Source organism: Tamandua tetradactyla, chromosome 5 (assembly GCF_023851605.1).
Source record: "Tamandua tetradactyla isolate mTamTet1 chromosome 5, mTamTet1.pri, whole genome shotgun sequence".
NCBI classification, from domain to species: Eukaryota; Metazoa; Chordata; class Mammalia; order Pilosa; family Myrmecophagidae; genus Tamandua; species Tamandua tetradactyla.
In genome coordinates this window covers 187,154,178-187,173,213 of record NC_135331.1, presented here as the reverse complement: position 1 = coordinate 187,173,213, position 19,036 = coordinate 187,154,178, and the positions used below count along the sequence as shown (strand labels likewise).

Below are 19,036 nucleotides of genomic sequence, written 5' to 3'. Positions count from 1 at the left end.
TCACAAGCGGTGTGGACAAACAAAGCTACAGGCTGAGCCCCCAATCTTGGGGGTTGTTCATATGAAACTTAACCCCACAAAGGATAGGTCAAGCCTACTTAAAATTAGGCCTAAGAGTCACCCCCAAGAAAGCCTCTTTGGTTGCTCAGATGTGGCCTCTCTCTCCAGCCAACACAACAAGCAAACTCACCACCCTACCCCTCTCTACGTGGGCAAACTCACCACCCTACCCCTGTCTACGTGGGACATGACTCCCAGGGGTGTGGACCTTCCTGGCAATGTGGGACAGAAATCCTAGAATGAGCTGAGACTCAGCATCAAGGGATTGAGAAAAACCCTAGAATGAACTGAGACCTAGCATCAAGGGACTGAGAAAACCTTCTTGGTGGGGGTGGAGGGGGGGAGTGAAATGAGACAAAGTGTCAATGGCTGAGAGATTCCAAACAGAGTAGAGAGGTTATCCTGGAGGTTATTCTTACACATTAAGTAGATATCACCTTTTTAGTCAAGATGTAATGGAGAGGCTGGAGGGAACTGCCTGAAAATGTGGAGCTGTGTTCCAGTAGCCATGTTTCTTGAGAATGACTGTATAAGGATATAGCTTTCACAGTGCGACTGTGTGATTGTGAAAACCTTGTGTCTGATGCTCCTTTTATCTACCTTGTCAACAGAAGAGTAGAACATATGGGATGAAAATAAATAACAGGGGGAACAAATGTTAAAATAAATTTAGTTTGAAATGCTAGTGATCAATGAAAGGGAGGGGTAAAGGGTATGGTATGTATAATATTTTTTCTGTTTTCATTTTATTTTTCTGTTGTCTTTTTGTTTCTTTTTCTGAATTGATGCAAATGTTCCAGGAGATGATCACAAGGATGGATATGCAACTATGTGATGATATTGTGAATTACTGATTATATATGTAGAAAGGAATAATCATATGTTAAGAATGTTTGTGTTTCTTTCTTGTCATTTTTTTTTTAATTAAAAAATTTAAAAAAAAAGAATCATCAGTGGCCCAGAAGAAGAGAGGAGTAAAGGGCTAGGAAGATTAGTTGAGGACATAATGGGAGAAAATTTCCCAAACCTTATAAAAGACAAATATGCAAATCAAAGATGCCCAACAAACCCCAAAACAGAAACTCCAAGACACATACTAATCAGTCTGTCAAATGCTGAAGAGAAGCAGAAATTCCTGAAAGCGGCAAGAGAAAAGCAATGTATTACATACAAGGAAAACCACATAAGAATGAGTTCAGACTACTCAACAGGCACCATGCATGCAAGAAGGCAGTGGTATGATATATTTAAGATCCTGAAAGAGAAAGACTTTCAGCCAAGAATTCTGTACCCAGACAAATTGTCCTTCAAAAGCAAGGGAGGGAAATGCACAGCTATATGAAGACAAACACCACTGAAAAAAATTTTTTTTTATTTAAAAAGTAAAGGAGGGTGGATGCATGGGTGGTTCAGTGGAAGACTGCTTGCCTTCCATGCGGGAGACACAGGTTCAATCTCCAGACCATGAACCAAAAAAAAGTAAGGGAGAGATTAAATTTTTCACAAACAAATGCAGAGAGAATATGTCAACAGGAGACTGGCCCTACAAGAAATACTAAAGGGAGTTCTGTCAGCTGAAAAGAAAAGAGAGGAGAGGGAGGTCTGGAGGAGGGCTCAAACTGAAAAGCATCAGTAAGGGTAACTTAAAGCATAAAAAGAGAAAGAGGGAAAAGAATACATAGCTCTGACAAATAAAATCCAAAGGATAAGACAGTAGATTCAAGAAATGCCTTCACAGCAATAACTGTGAATGTTAACAGACTAAATTTACCAATTATACAAATAGGCAGAATGGATTAAGAAATCTGATCCAGCTATATGCTGCTTACAAGAGACTCATTCTAGACTCAAGGATACAAAATAGATTGAAAGTGAAAGGAGGAATAAAGATGTCCCACACAAGCTGTAACCAAAAGAAAGCAGGAGTAGCTATACTAATATCAAACAAAATAGACTTTAAATGTAAAGACATCAAAAGAGACAAGGAAGGATATTGCATATTAATAAAAGTGACAATTCACCAACAGGAAATAATAATCAGAAACGTGTACACTCCCAATCAAGGAGCTCCAAAGTACATAAGGAAAACATTAGCAAAACTGAAGAGAGCAACAGACATTTCAACAATAGCGGGAGACTTTGATACACCACTCTATAAATAGAACAATCAGATGATCATCAAGGAAATAGAGAACTTAAACAATTTGATAAATGAATTAAACCTAACAGACATTGTTATATAGATGTTACATCCCAAAACACCAGCATATGCATTCTTCTCTAGTGCTCATGGAATGTTCTTCAGGAGAGATCATATGCTGGTGCACAAAACAGGTCTTTGTAAATTTGAAAAGACAGAAATCATTCAAAGCATTTTCTCTGATTGCAATGGAATGAAACTGGAAATCAATAACCAACGAAGAACTAGAACTTTCACAAATACATGGAGATTAAATAATGTACTCTTAAACAAAATCCATGGGTCATAGAAGAAATTGCTAGAGAAACTGGTAACTGTCTGGAGACAATGAAAATAAGAATACAACGTATCAGAACTTAAAGGATGTGGCAAAGGCATTGCTGAGAGGGAAATTTATTGCCCTAAGTGAATACATTAAAAAAGAGGAAAGAGCAAAAACCAATGACTTATAATAAAGGGACAGATATGGCTTTTCTGAAGATTGCTTTGGAAATGGCAAGAACAGTAGTATATTCTTTACACAGATCCTCAACTAGAGAACATATTCAAAAGAAAGCCACAGAATGGAAAATCAAGTTAGATATCATTGCAAGGATGTGATATGAACTTCCAGCATCATACAAATTTCATGAGAAATCACTGTATATTGAAGTGGACCTAATTCAGTTTTCTTTTTTAAAACTTTCAAAGATAAAAGCAGCTTAAAATATAATTAAAGTAAATAAAAGTTGTTTCCTAAAAAAAAAAAAAATCAAGGACTTAACTGCTCACCTGGAGGAACAAAAGAAAGAACAGCAAACTAACTCCAAAGCAAAGAGAAGAGAAAATAACAAAGATTAAAGCTGAATTAAATGAATTGGAGAACAAAAGAATAACAGAAAGAACCAATAAAACCAAAAGTTGGTTCTTTGAGAAAATCAGTAAAATCAATTGATTCCTAGCAAGGCAAACAAAGAAAAAAGAGAGAGGATACAAATAAACAAAATAAAAAATGAGAAGGGGTCATTAACACAGACCCTGAAGAAATTAAAAAAAAAAAAAAAAAAAAGAGGATACTATGATCAATCACAAGCCCGCAAACTAGACAACTTAGATGAAATGGAGAAATTCCTAGACATATAAACAAGCTACACCAACTCAAGAAAAATCAGAAACTCTCAACAAACCATTCAAAAGTAAAGAGTTTCATTTAGTCATCAAATATCTTACTCCAGGGTGGGCCATGGTGGCTCAGTGGCAGAGTTCTCGCCTGCCATGCCAGAGACCTGGGTTCAATTTCTGGTGCCTGCCATGTAAAAAAAAAAATCTTCCTACAAAGAAAAGCCTAGGGTCAGATGGCTTCACAGGGGAATTTTATTAAACATTCCAAAAAGAACTAACACCAATCCTACTCAAATTTCTCAAAACACTGAGGCAAAAGGAACTCTACCTAACTCATTTTATGAGGCTAAACATCACTTCAATACCAAAACTGGGTAAACTGAAACTGTTGAGCTATGTTCCAGTACCCCTGATTCTTGGAGACAACTGCATAACAATACAGCTCGTACAGTGTGACTGTGATTGTGAAAACCTTGTGTCTGATGCTCCTTTCATCCAGGGTATGGACAGATGAGTAAAAAATACAGATAATAAATAAATAAATAAATAAATAAAGGGGGGATAAGGCATAATAAAATAAACTGGGTAGGTTGAAATACTAATGGTCAGTGAGGGCAGAGTAAGGGATATGGGACGTATGTGTTATTTCATTTTTCTTTTTATTTCTCTTTCTGGAATGGTGCAAATGTTCTAAAAATGATGACGGTGATGAATATACAACTATGCAATGACATTGTGAGCCACTGAATGTACACCATATATGGACTGTGTGTGTGGGGTGTGTGTGTGTGTGTGTGTGTGTGTGTGTGTGTGTGTGTGTGAGAAGATTTGTCAATAAAAGTATTTTTTTTAAAAAGGGTAAAGACACTATAAAAAGGAAAACTACAGTCCAATCTCCCTAATGAATCTGATGCAAAAATTCTCAACAAAATACTAGCAAATCAAATCCAATGACACATTTAAAGAATTATACACCACAACCACATGAGGTTTATGCCAGGAATGCAAGGGTGGTTCAACACAAGAAAATTAATCAATCTAATAAAGCACATTAACAAATAGAAAGGGAAAAATCACATGATCATCTCAATTGATGCTGAAAAAACATCTGACAAAACTCAACATCCTTTTTTGATAAAAACACTTCAAAAGGTAGGAATCAAAGGAAACTTCCTCAGTATAACAAAGGACATATATTAAAAGCCCACGGCCAGCATCATACTCAATGGTGAGAAATAGGAAACTTTCCCCCTAACATCAGGAATGAGACAAGGATGCCCTCTGTCAACACTATTATTCAACATTGTACTAGAAGTTCTGGCTAGAGCAACTAGGCAGGAAAAAAGAAATAAAGGCATCCAAATAGTCTCTCATTATTTGCAGATGACATGATATTATACTTGGAAAATCCTAAGAAATCTATGGTAAAGTTGCTTGAACTAATAAAAAAAATTTAGAAAAGTAGCAGGCTATAAGAACAATGTGCAAAAATCAGTAATGTTTCTATACACAAGTGTTCTAGTTTGCTAGCTGCTGGAATGTGATATACCAGAAATAGAGTGGCTTTTAAAAGGGGAATTTATTAAGTTGCAAGTTTACAGTTCTGAGGCCATGAAAACATCTAGTATTAAAACAAGACTATAGAAATGTCCAATCTAAGGCATCCAGGAAAGACACCTTGGTTTAAGGTCAGTGATGTTCAAGGTTTCTCTCTCAATTGGAAAAGCACGTGGCAAACACGGCAACATCTGCTAGCTTTCTCTCCAGGCTTCTTGTTTCATGAAGCTCCCCTAGGGGCGTTTTCTTTCTTCATCTCCAAAGGTCTCTGGCTGTGTGGGCTCTCGTGGAGCTGTGGTTCTCTCCTGGTTCTCTCCCGACTCAATCATCATTCTGAAGCTTTCTCTAAAATGCTTCCTCTTTCAAAGGATTCCAGAAAAGTAATCAAGACCCACCTAGAATGAGTGTAGTCACATCTCCCTCTAATCAAGGTTAATACCCACAACTGGGTGAGTCACACAAACCCTGTGGAGATAATCTAATCAAGTTTCCAAATACAGGACTGAATAGGATTTAAAAGAAACGGCTGCCTCAAGAAGATGGATCGAGATTAAAACATGGCGTTTTTAGGGTACACAATCTTCTCAGACAGTGAGAAGCAGTGATCTAACTAAGAAGTAAATTAAGGAAAATATTGCATGCAAAACAGCAACAAAAGAATCAAATATCTAGGAATAAACTGAACTAGGGACGTAAAGGACCTGTACCCAGGAAACTACGTAACACTGGTAAAAGAAATCAAAGAAGATCTAAATAGGTGAAAAGACATTGCAGGCCATGGATAGGAAGGTTAAATGTAGTTAAGATGTTAATTCTACCCAAATTCATCTACAGATTCAATGTAGTACCAATTAAAATTCCAACAATTTACTCTGAAGACTTGGAAAAGCTGGTTAGCAAATTCATTTGGAAGGGAAAGAGACCTCCAATAGCTAAAAATATCCCAAAAAAAGAAGAATGAAATGGAGATTAACATTTCTTGATTTTAAAACTTATTGTAGAGCCACAGTGGTGAAAAGAGTGTGGAATTGGCTCAGAGACAGAAGTATTGACCAATGGAATCGAATCAAAAGCGTGGAAATAGACCACCAAATCTACGGTCAACTGATGTTAGACAAGGCCCCAAATCCACTGAACTAGGACAGAATAGTCTTTTCAATAAATGGGCATGGGGGCGCTGGATACCAACAGCCAAAAGAATGAAAGTGGTCCCTTACGACACACCCCATACAAAAATGAGCTCAGAGTGGATCAAAGACCTAATATAAGAACCAGTACCTTAAAGCTTCCAGAAGAAAATGTAGGAAAACATCTTTAAGACCTGGTAATAGGAGGTAGCTTCCTAATCTTTACACCCAAAGAATAAGCAATGGAAAACAGATAAAAGGGAACACCTCAAAATCAAATGCTTTTGTACCTCAAAAGACTTTGGTACAAAAAGGTAAAGAGGAAGCCAACTAAATGGGAGAAAATATTTGGAAATCATATATCAGATTAAGGTTTCAAAAAGTGGAGCCTAATTTCACTCCTCTTGGCTGAGGAAAAAGGCAATAAAAAGGTCAGGAAGAAGTATGAGGGTCTCAAATAGATTTTAATAAAAGAGTAAAGAGGATAACTTAAATATTACTTGAATTTACATTTAAATTAAATATAATTCAACTTAAATTACATAACTTAAATTTTTACAGAAAGAGAAAAACTTGGTTACAGTATCAACATAACTTTGATGATTTAAAAAAACCCCACAATATAATATAATAGAAGCATATACTGTTTCAAATAAACATAACAAAAATAGCACAACTGCAGGTCACACAAGCATTTTCTCTATGAAAATCCACAAACCTACATGTTCAGGACAATGAAGAACACATGCAAAAGCCTAAAAGGAGAGAAATGGGTGGGGGGTGGAATAATAGAGGTTTCAGGCTATTCTACCCGCTGCCTGGACAGAGCCAAAAGTAGGCAAGGTAAAGAAAGCTATAGGGGACTTCGCTTGCCCATCTGAAATATCTAAGTAAAAGCATTTGATAAATTCTTTACCTGTCTGCAATTCACCTCCTAGGAAGTAGAGAAAAGGCTTGGTGCTCTGAAGTACTTCTCATCAACAAAGAAAATGAGCCAGAGGATGGCTTTGGGAAAGCAAGGGTTTGACATCTCAGAACTAGCAATACACAGGAGATGAATGTCAGGCCCAATAAGAAATGTGCCATAGATAACAGGAAAGTAGATTTCCCTTTAAGTATAACACCAAAGAGTCTAAAAAGACCTTAGGAAGGGGAAAATGTAGCATTAATAGATGTTAGAGAGAAAATAGAACCACAAATTCCTATCTTGTTTCCATCTATACAAAGAATGACAGTCAAACCAGAAAGGGCAAAACATATGTAGTTAAGAAACGGGAGCAAAAATCTTGCAGAGCTTAGCTCTAATACCCGAACTCACCACTGAAAACTGAGAGGAAATGTAATAACCCAAGTTTCAAATGTGAAAGCAAAACATGTATCAACCTAACCCATCAATCTACTAGGAAAAAACAAAACCATAGGACTATCATTCCTTGTGGCAAATTTCCTTCCTAGTTGAGAATCTTTTACATTAGAAACAAAATAATTTACATCGAACACTGGATACAAAAATGTAACAGTATCTGAGGTATGGGTGATAACATGAACTCAGATGAGCTTTTCATTTACTGCAGCCACTCATTTCTTTTCTCCGATTAAGGTTGCTTTGGAACCAGAAACAAAACCCAGGAGGTCTGAACTCTAGTTTTAGTCCATTTAGATAGCAGCCAACTAAAACTGGTCCTGTTTAACTTTATCAGATGTAAAAAAAAAAAAAAGGGTCATACATTCCTAATCTCTCCTTTTAGTACAACCTCCTTGCCTAACAGTTTTAATGCCAGCTAGGCCCATCCGTGTAGACTCTGCTTCGACCTGCCTTCCCCAGAAGGGGTCCTATCTCATTCAATTCAACATTTACTGAGTAACTACTACGTGTGAGACACTGAAGCTGTGTTAAGATAAAGATGCACTGATCTTCTGGGAGGTTAAGGGCTAGCAAAACTGACGACATATCCAGTCTAAGGACAGAGTTGTGCGATGTAAGACGGTGAGTGCGCCTAGAGAACAAAAAGCAAAAAAGTATTTGTGTTCAGGGGAGGAAAGCCTGCTTCGTGAAGCTGCTTTCATGAAAGCATGACAGACTGTTTGCACGGAGGCAGCTGACTTCACCCCAAAAGCCTGGGGGAGTCTGAATAGTGGGGAGAAAACATCCACTTCCAGTTATGGCAAAGTAGGTCACTCAGAGGAAGCCTCCTGCCGAAAAGAACTAGAAAAACTGCACCTCCGGGCGCAGAGAGAGAACAAGAGCTACCAGACCCGGAATCCCAGAGAGGAGTCACTTGTCCCCTCAGGTGTGGCCAATTCCTGAAGCAGCTGTAGGGGGAACAGCCCTTCTGACAATTTCAGGGCTCTGGAGGGACAAAAGAGCCCAGGGCCACCCGTGGGGAGGAAAGCGGCCTTTTTAAACCACCATTTAGGGTGGGATGCCAAGGGGCCCCCCAGGAGTAGGTACGACTCTGCACAGGGCGCTCAGGGCTGCAGGCAGCTTCTGTCTTCTCGGCCCTGACCGGGAGCTCAGGGCCCAGCTGCTCTCCAGTCGAACAGGATTTCCAACTGCCGGGCCTCAAGGGTTCCTTCCAGCAGATTCCCAAATACGTAAAATACATCTGGCACATGTTTTAAAAATAACCAGGTACGCGAGTGGAAAAGAACCCACAGAAACGGTAAATAACCCTAACAGACCCAGAGGGCGTCACCAGCCACCTGCGCGGGCGGACCTCAACTTTGTATATTGAAGGGGATAAAGGACCAAATTAAGTATTTTCACAGAGGATAAAAGCTACAAAAAATTTAATTGCTGAACTGTAAACGAACCAAGTAAGAACTATAAACCTCAAATAAACATATGGGTAAATCTAAACCAACGCTGTATGCATGGGTCTACAAAATGAAGGAATGCAGCACCAGTACCGGGGAGCGGGGAGCGCGCCCCCGGCCTCCGGGGCGGCTTGGCTTCCCGCGCTCCAGGTTCTCACTCCACCCGCGCGCCCGCGCGCCCGCGCACACCGCATCACTGCGCGATTAGCCGCCGCGCCGTCCCGCCGGCCCTGGCCTGAGCGCGGCTCCCCGCCGGCCGAGGCTCCCCGCCGGCCGAGGCTCCCCGAAGCTGCCGGAACCCGGCGCCCAGCCCGCCGAGGACGCGGGTGGACGGAGGGACGCACGCCGGCCCCCGCGCCGCCCGCCCAGCGCGACCCGCACCCCGGCACCGCCACGGCCAGCCCCGCCTCCGCTGCCCGCCCCGCGCGCAGCACGAAGGAAACGCCTCCAGGGGCAGCGGGGGCTCCGGGCTGCTCCCTCCAGGGCCCGCCAGCGGGCCACGCCCTGACTCCCGAACCCCCGACCCCTCCCCAAGCACCCCCACCCCCGGCGTCTGCAGCCGGGAGCTGCCGAGGGCGCGGCGGGCTCACCGGCAGGCGGAACTCCAGGTGCTCCTGCGCCATGAGCAGCAGATACCTGCCGACCGGGCACGCCGGCGCCATGGCAGCCCCGCGCTGCGCCTGCGCGGCCCGCGCCCCGCCCACACCCCCGGGCCCGGTGCGCGGAGGCGGGGCCTGGCGCGCCGCGGGCGGAAGCGGACTCGCAGCCCGGCCCCACGCCACGTGCAGGCCCCACGCGCCCTGCCCCACGCCACGCCAGGCCCCACGCGCCAGGCCCCACGTCACGCCCAGGCCCCACGCCACGCCCTGGCCCACGCGCCCGGCCCCACGCCACGCCAGGCCCCACGCGCCCGGCCCCACGCCACGTCCTGGCCCACGCGCCCGGTCCCACGCCACGCCCTGGCCCACGCGCCCGGCCCCACGCCACGCCAGGCCCCACGCGCCAGGCCCCACGTCACGCCCAGGCCCCACGCCACGCCCTGGCCCACGCGCCCGGCCCCACGCCACGCCAGGCCCCACACGCCAGGCCCCACGCGCCCGGCCCCACGCCACGCCCTGGCCCACGCGCCCGGCCCCACGCCACACCCAGGCCCCACGCCACGCCCTGGCCCACGCGCCCGGCCCCACGCCACGTCCTGGCCCACGCGCCCGGCCCCACGCCACGCCCTGGCCCACGCGCCCGGCCCCACGCCACACCCAGGCCCCACGCCACGCCCTGGCCCACGCGCCCGGCCCCACGCCACGTCCTGGCCCACGCGCCCGGCCCCACGCCACGCCCTGGCCCACGCGCCCGGCCCCACGCCACGTCCTGGCCCACGCGCCCGGCCCCACGCCACGCCCTTGCCCACGCGCCCGGCCCCACGCCACACCCAGGCCCCACGCCACGCCCTGGCCCACGCGCCCGGCCCCACGCCGCGCCCACACCCCGCGCGCCAGGGCCCACGCCGCGCCCAGGCCCCACGCCACGCCCAGGCTCCACGCGCCGCGCCTTGCCCCGGCCGCACTTGCCACGCCCTGGCCCGTCCTTTTTGGCTGTGGGCCGCGAGGTGCTCCTGGCAGCGCTGGCTAGGGCACGGTGCTGTTCCGCGGCCCTCCCGCCTACAGCAGTGGTCAGTGTATTTCCGACTCCCTCGCCCCCTTTCAATCCTGTTTATTCAAAGCTGTACTACCTTTTCCTTGTGGACTCCTGTAACCATCCACCCAGGCTTCAGACTTACTTGCCTGGATCTCTCAATTTACACTTAATTTACTTTTTGTGTTTTTGTTTGTTCAGTTATTTGAGAAGTTCTAGGTTTACAGAAAAGTAATGCATTAAATGCAAGGTTTCCGTATACCGCCCTATTATTTTTGCAACAGCTTTTCAAGGACACACTGCCTTATAAGCCAATTAGAATAAGCTGTTGAGCACCAAGATCATCAAGTTCTCAATAAATAATATTAGATTATTTAGTCACAGGACAGGCTACAGTCAATTGCAAATTTAAAACATTAATGAAGTTTGCTTTAACTCTTCACACTGGTATAGGTTTCACTATAGGAGCTAGCTTATAAAATATATTTTCATAATCTTTATAGTCCATGTATATGTGTTATTACTTTTGAAAGTGCTGAGTTCTTGCCCAAGCAAATGAATATTAACCATTGTGTTGGATTCTTCAGCTCAACTCTTAAGAGATGGTCTCTCATTCCGTGAGGACAGACAAATGAGGACTTGTATGCAATTTTGCAGTTTAGGCAGCTTTAATGTCTTTGAATAGAACCACATTTATTACTGTCCTTGGGCAGAAATTGTGAGCCAGGGGTAATATAACATCACAGCACATTTGCCTCATTTAAGCCACCCCCCCCCCTTTTTCTTTAAATAACAAAAATATAAGAAGCAAGCATGATTTCTAAAGAAGGGCTTTTGGAAAGGAGTTTGCAAACCCTATATCCTCACTAGTAGGTAGATACAGCATTACATTCTAGAAAAATACACAGATTCTTGTTTAAGAATAATACATGGTATAATCACTATCTCTTGATCCTATTTGCTTTCCATGAGTAGGAAAATTATTATATATAGTTTAGATGATCTCAGTTCCCATAAAAGGAATTTTCCTGACAGGGCCCAAAGAGGATTAATTAATCCTTCAGGGCACAGATTCTCAAAATTGACAGCATATTGGAATTACCTGAGGAGTGTTTTGAAAATACTGAGGCCTTGACTCTATCCCCAGAGATTCAAATTTAATTTGTCTAGGGCATAGCTTGAACACAGAGATTTTTTTTTAAAGCCCACCAGGAGATGATTCTAATGTGTAGCCAAGTTTCAGAACTATTTATGGCAATGGTTCTTGAAGTATGGTCCCAAGACCAGCAGCATCAGCATAACCTGGGAACCATTTAGAAATACAAACTCTTGTCCCAACCCAAACCTGCTGAATCAGAAACTGAGGGTGGAGCCCAGTGATCTGTTTTAAACAAGCCCATCAGGTGACGTTTGAAAACAGTGCTGCCAAGAAAGAAAGAAGGCCAAATTTTACTCTTTGACTTTTGGATTGAAAACTGACTGAAATTAGTGTCTCCGTGGTGTTCAATCAGACCATGGTCTGTTATGATAACATTTTAAAGCACTTAGATTAAAACACAACGTTTACTGACCAGTAATAATCAGTCCCTGGGCTAAGGCAATAGGGATACAATGATGAATTTTAAAATGAATTCCCCAGCTCTAAAAGATGTCAAAATCTAGTAGCAAGATAACCCATCATATCTTGGCTAGATTGTATAAGGTTCATGTTAAAAAATAAACATATTATCACGGGCCAGAACAGAACAAACATGTAATATTGCTGTGTTGGGAATAGGAGGTTTCAGGGAAGACTTCACAAAGGAGGTAACTTTCGAACCTGGACTTTAAGGATGATCAGAACTTCAAAGATGTGCTAAGTTTAATGGGTGTAGTAAGAATAGCAAATCAGGAACAAGTGCAAAAGATAAAGCTGAAAAGGCTGATGAGTAGTCTTGAGGGCAAAAGGTGGAGTTTTCATAAGCAAGAAAATTGCAAATTCGTGTGAGTGATTTAGAACGAACTCTGATGGAGTGGCTTTAAGCACCAGGAGACACAGAGGCCAGTCAAAAGATTCTAGCAATATTCCAGGCAAGAGAAATAGGTGTCGGAAAAAGCAAATACTGGGCACTGAAAAGAACAAAATGATTTTTGTTTCAGGTCCCTTAGAAGTGGCACTCTGGTACCAAAACTTTTTTGTCTATCTGAGGGCAACGTGTTTTGGAACAGTGGTCCTGATAGGACGCTCAAGGCATACATGTTCTGTTTATTGAATACATTAAGTGGGGATGTCACATCAAGAACCACTAAGTCATTTCATGAATAGAAAAATCTCCTGCATACCATCAACTTGCCTGGAACCACCCTGTGACACTTTTTAAATGCTACCACTACCATTTTTTTCTTTTTCAATTTTTTAGTTTTTATTTTTCATTATAAAAATAATGCATGTTACTAAAAGAAAGTGTGGGAAATTTTTTAATCAGAGGAAAAAAGATCACACTAAAATTATTTACAAAGCAACCACTTGTTAATATCTGACATGTTTCTTTCAAGTCTTTCTGATAGACTGAAGTTCCCCACCCCACATTTTATTATGAAAATCTTCAAACATACAGAAGCATTCAAAGATTCTTACAGTAAACATTTGTAAACCTACCATTAACATTATTATACTTCTTTATCACACTGCAGATACCAGTATTTTGTCCCTAAATACTCCAGCATGCACAGCATTAACTAGCTTTCAATATTTGTTAATAGTGTTAATTTCTTTTAAAATAGGTAAAATGTACATGCATGAAAAGCATGTGTTATGGTTTGGAGGCTTTATGGACCCCCAGAAAAGTGTGTTCTTAAGTTTATCCATTCCTGTGGGTGTGGACCCGCTGTAAGGAGGGTCTTTTGGTGAGCAGATTGTAACGTAAGATGTCACCCACTTCATTCAGCGTACACCTTAATCCTCTTATAATGGAGTCCTTTATAAAAGGGTGAAATTCAGAGAAAAGCCACAGAAGCTCAGTGAAAAAGACACAGAAGCTGAGAGAGAGCCCCGGAAGCCAGAAGCTTAAAGCAGGCAAAGCCCAGAAAGAAAGGAAAGAGACCAGCAGACGCTGCCATGTTCCTTGCCATCTGACAGAAGAGCCCCGGATCACCAGCAGCTTGTCTTCAGGAAGAAGGTATCACCTTGTTGGTGCCTTGATTTGGACATTTTCACAGCCTTAGATCATTAAGCTTGTAAACGAATAGATTCCGATTATTAAAAGCCAGCCCATTTCTGGAATACTGCATTTTGGCAGCCTAGCAGACTAGAACAGCATGTATCATAAGTGTTTATTTGCTTTTTTTTTTTTTTTGCATAGGCAGGCACCAGAAATCGAACCCAGGTCTCCAGCATGGCAGGCAAGAACTCTGCCTGCTGAGCCACTGTGGCCTGCCCCATTTGGTTTTGACAAAGACATAGACTTGCATAACCCAATTCCTACCAAGACATAGAGCATTACCATTACCCCAGAGTTCCTCATGCCTTTTTCAAGGCAATCCAAGATGAGCAAAAAATATGGATAAAAAAATAATCAAACAATAGGGCCAGCAAAGGTTAAAATAAATTGAGTATATTGAAATACTAGAGGTCAATGAGAGGGAGGGGTAAGGGGTATGGTATGCATACCACTTTGAAAGGATGTATGTACCCTAGAAAAGTCATGCCTTAATCCTAATCCAATTTGTGGAAGTAACCATTTCTCTTAAACCCTATTTAGCACTTTATGTTGGAAGCTTGATTAGATTATCTCCTTGGAGGTGTGGCTCACTTAAGAGTGGGTGTTAAACTGGATTAAGTGGAGTCATGTCCCCACCCATCCCAGGTGAGTCTTGATTATTTTACTGGACTCCTATAAAAGAGGAAACATTTCAGAGAAAGCTGGAGATTCAGAGAAAGCAGAGAAGCATGGCTTAGCCACAAGAAGCAAAATGTCCACCAGCCGGCAACCTTTGGAGATGAAGAAGGAAAACGCCTCCTGGGAAGCTTCAAGAATCAGGAAGCCAGGAGAGAAAGGTTCACTATGTACCTTTCCAGATGAGAGAAAAACCCTGTGTTCTCCATGTGCCTTTTCTCTTGAGAGAGAAACACTGAGCGTCATCAGCCTTCTTGAACCAAGGTTATCTTTCCCTGGATGCCTTAAATTGGACATTGCTATAGACTTTTTTAATTGGGACATTTTCTCAGCTTTAGAACTGTAAACTAGCAACTTATTAAATTCCCCCTTTTTAAAGCCATTCCATTTCTGGTATATTGTTGCTTCCTGTTGAAACAGGGCTCGAAGGATATTAAGGAATGATGAGAAAGAGAGAAAGGAAGAAAAGACAGACAGACATAAATGGGTTCAGGGGGTCTGAAGCTTAACTCTACATCAGACATCAGACATCAGACATCAGACAACTTTATTCTCAACGAGATCCTGGTTATATACCACAGGATGTCAATAGATATGCAGGCATTTCCTGAGGGAGCAAAGTTCTTATCTTACAGTGTTCTTCATACTTAACATAACCATTGGGGTAAACATTCTCTTCCTCCCAGACTGCTCTACATAACAATCTCCACGGCTTACTGCCCCCATCCTGAGGCCAGCTGCTTCCAACAATTTCTGCAGATTTTATTCTAACCCTTGGCTCCTATAGTATATTGCACTCTGGCAGCTAACAAACTAGAACAGTATGTATGAACTATTTATTTTTTATTTCTTTTGCTGGAGAGATGCAAATGTTCAAAAATCATGGTGATGAGTACATAACTATGTGATGATATTGTGAGCCATTGATTGTGCACCATGTGTAGAATGTTTGTGTGTCAAGAATGTATGTTTGTTAAGGTCCATAATAAAAATATTAAAATATATATATTTAAAAAAATGGAGTCCAGAGACGCAAAGTTTGATGCAGTATTTTCTCATTTTTATTTGGCTTTCTTCTGGCTAAATAATTAAAGTTTGAAATAGTTCACTGTTAATAATTCTATAGTCTACAATTACAAACAAATAACATCACAACATGTGTAAATAAATGGCTGTAAGTAATATAAAGCTGGATCAGGCTGAATTTATTGATATGGGCCCCCTAAGCAGAGATTCTGCATTCAATGTTATAGCTCGAGGGGTTAGAAAAGGTATTAACAGTTTGTTTGGATGGTTGGTTGAAACATGGATCAAAAGGTGGCCGACATTACCTGAGGTTGAAATGGCAGAACTGCCCTGGTATAATGTAGATGAGGGGATCCAGAGGCTTAGAGAGATTGGAATGTTAGAGTGGATTTATCATGCAAAGCCTGCTCTTACACCCCAGGAATGTCTGGAGGATGCACCTTTTACCAGAACAGTGAGAAATAAATTTGTGAGACTAGCACCATCATCCCTAAAGAGCTCTGTGGTTGTGCTTCTCGGTAGTTCAGATATTACTGTAGGAACTGCTGTCACTGAGCTGGAATCCTTAAACACAATGGGGATGACTGGATCCCGAGTTGGCAGAAGCCAGGTGGCAGCACTTAATTGCCAAAGACAGGGTAGACGTAGCTTTTATAATAGACAGCAAACTCAAAGCAGGTGTCAAGGTTATATGACTTGCAGAGATTTGTGGCATTGGCTAGTAAATTACAGGGTACCTAGAAATACAATAGAAGGGCAGTCTATTAAATTCTTCTTCGAGCTGTATAAACAAAAGAGTTCTAGGGCAAGTGAACAGAAGTCTAACTTGAATTACAAAAACACAGAGTCACGGCCCCTTAATCAATTTCCAGACTTGAGACAGTTTACAGACCCAGAGCCGCTTGAATGAAGGGGAGGCCAAATCCCTTTGGGAGAGAACCCTGTTACACTGCCACAAATTTATACTGTTAATCTTCCTCCAAGCCTTCCCCAAGGAGACCGACGGCCTTTTACCGGGTAACTGTGCATTGGGGAAAAGGAAATGATCAGATATTTCAGGGATTATTAGACACTGGTTCAGAAGTGACATTAATTCCAGAGGACCCAAAACATCACTCTGGTCCACCAGTCAGAGTCGGGGCTTATGGAGGCGAGATGATCAATGGAATTTTAGTTGAGGTCTGTCTCACAGTGGGTCCAGTGGGCCCGCAGACCCATTCTGTAGTTATTTCCCCAGTTCCAGAATGTATGATTGGAATAGACATACTGAGCAACCGGCAGAATCCCCACATTGGCTCTCTAACTCGTGCAGTGAGGACTATTATAGTGGGAAAGGCCAAGTGGAAGCCACTATAACTGCCCCTACCTAGCAAAATAGTAAATCAGAAGCAATACCGGGTTCCTGGAGGGATTGCAGAGATTACTGCCACTCTTAAGAACTTGAAGCATGCAGGGGTGGTGATTCCCACCACAACCCTGTTCAACTCTCTTATTTGGCCTGTGCAGAAAACAAATGGGTCTTGGAGGATGACAGTGGATTATCGTAAACTCAACCAGGTGGTAACTCCAATTGCAGCTGCTGTTCCAGATGTGGCATCATTGTTTGAGCAAATCAATACATCCCTTGGTACCTGGTATGCAGCTGTTGATTTGGCAAATGCTTTTTTCTCAATAGCTATTAGTAAGGACCACCAGAAACAGTTTGCTTTCAGCTGGTAAGGTCAGCAATATACTTTCGCTGTGCTTTCTCAGGGGTATATCAACTCTCCAGCCCTATGTCCGCTGGGACCTTGATCGTTTCTCCCTCCCACAAGACATCACACTGGTCCATTATATTGATGATATCATGTTGATTGGACCTAGTGAGCAAGAAGTAGCAACTACTCTAGACTTAGTAGTAAGGCATTTGCGTGTAAGAGAATGGGAGATAAATCCAACAAAAATACCGATCCTTCCACCTCAGTGAAATTTCCAGGTGTCCAATGGTGTGGGGCATGTTGAGATATCTCTTCCAAGGTGAACGATAAGTTGCTGCATTGGCCCCTCTTATGTCCAAAAAAGAGGCACAACACCTAGTTGGTCTCTTTGGATTTGGGCGACAACATATTCCTCATTTGGGTGTGCTACTCCGACCCATTTATTGAGTGACCAGAAAAGCTGCTAATTTTGAGTGAGGACCTAAACAAGAGGAGGCTCTGCGACAGGTTCAGGCTGCTGTACAAACTGCTCTGCCACTTGGGCCATATGATCCAGTAGATCCAAAGGTGCTGGAAGTGTCAGTGGCAAATAGAGATGCTGTCTGGAGCCTTTGGCAGGCCCCTTTAGGAGAATCACAACGCAGACCCTTAGGATTTTGGAGCAAAGCCTTACCATCTGCAGATAACTACTCTGCTTTTGAGAAACAGCTTTTGGCCTGCTACTGGCCTTAGTAGAGACTGAACGCTTAGCCATGGGCCACCAAGTCACCATGAGACCTGAGTTGCCTATCATGAGCTGGGTGCTGACTGACCCACCAAGCCATAAAGTTAGGTGTGCACAGCAGCACTCTATTGTAAAATGGAAATGGTATATACAAGATAGGGCCAGAGCAGGTCCTGAAGGCACAAGTAAGTTACATGAAGAAGTGGCCCAAATGCCCATGGTCTCCACTCCTGCCACATTATCTTCTCTTTCCCAGACCAGAGTTATGGCCTCTTGGGGAGTTCCTTACAAGTGAATTGACTGAGGAAGAGAAAACTCAGGCCTGGTTTACAGATGTTTCAGCATGATATGCAGGTACCACCCAAAAGTTGACACCCCTTTCTGGGGTGTCCTTGAAGGACAGTGGTGAGGGGACATCCTCCCAGTGGGCAGAACTTCGAGCATGCACCTGGTTGTTCATTTTGTTCAGAAGGAAAATTGGCCAGAGGAGTGTTTGTATACTGACTCATGGGCTGTTGCTAATGGTTTGGCTGGATGGTCAGGGACTTGGAAAGACCATAATTGGAAAATTGGTGACAAAGAGGTCTGAGGAAGAAGTATGTGGATAGACCTTTCTGAGTGGGCTAAAAACATGAACATATCTGTGTCCCATGTGAATGCGCACCAGCGGGTGACTTCAGCAGAGGAAGGTTTTAATAATCAGGTGGATAAGATGACCCGTTCTGTGGCTACCAGTTAGCCTCTTTCCCAGCAACTCCTGCCATTGCCCAATGGGCTCATGAACAAAGTGGTCATGGTGGTAGGGATGGAGGTTATGCATGGGCTCAGCAACATGGACTTCCACTCACCAAGGCTGACCTGTCTACAGCCACTGCTGAGTGACCAATCTGCCAGAAGCAGAGACCTACACTCAGCCCCCGAAATGGCACCATTCCCCGAAGTGACCAGCCAGCTACATGGTGGCAGGTTGATTACATTGGACCACTCCCTTCATAGAAGGGGCAGCAGTTTGTTCTAACTGGAATAGACACATACCCTGGATATGGGTTTGCTTTCCCTGCTTGAAATGCTTCTGCCAAACTACCATCTGTGTGCTTACAGAATGCCTTATCCATCGTCATGGTATTCCACATAGCATTGCTTCTGATCAAGGAACACACTTCACAGCAAATGAAGTGCGGGAATGGGCACATGCTCATGGCCATAATTCTCTGGTCTTA

At 43.3% G+C, this 19,036-nt stretch overlaps 1 protein-coding gene across 5 annotated transcripts in view; it reads right to left on the bottom strand.

Moving 5' to 3' along the window:
* TRMT11 (tRNA methyltransferase 11) overlaps positions 1-9,557 on the bottom strand; it is a 90,874-nt gene extending 81,317 nt beyond the window's left edge. For 3 of the 5 annotated variants that reach the window (XM_077162824.1, XM_077162825.1, XM_077162826.1), the window contains exon 1: positions 9,453-9,557. In XM_077162824.1, coding sequence (XP_077018939.1) covers positions 9,453-9,524 — 72 coding nt within the window. In that variant the 5' untranslated portion in view covers positions 9,525-9,557. The remainder of the gene's footprint in view (positions 1-9,452) is intronic. The other 2 variants (XM_077162827.1, XM_077162828.1) reach the window with 1 other exon arrangement.
* Positions 9,558-19,036: the final 9,479 nt, after the last annotated feature.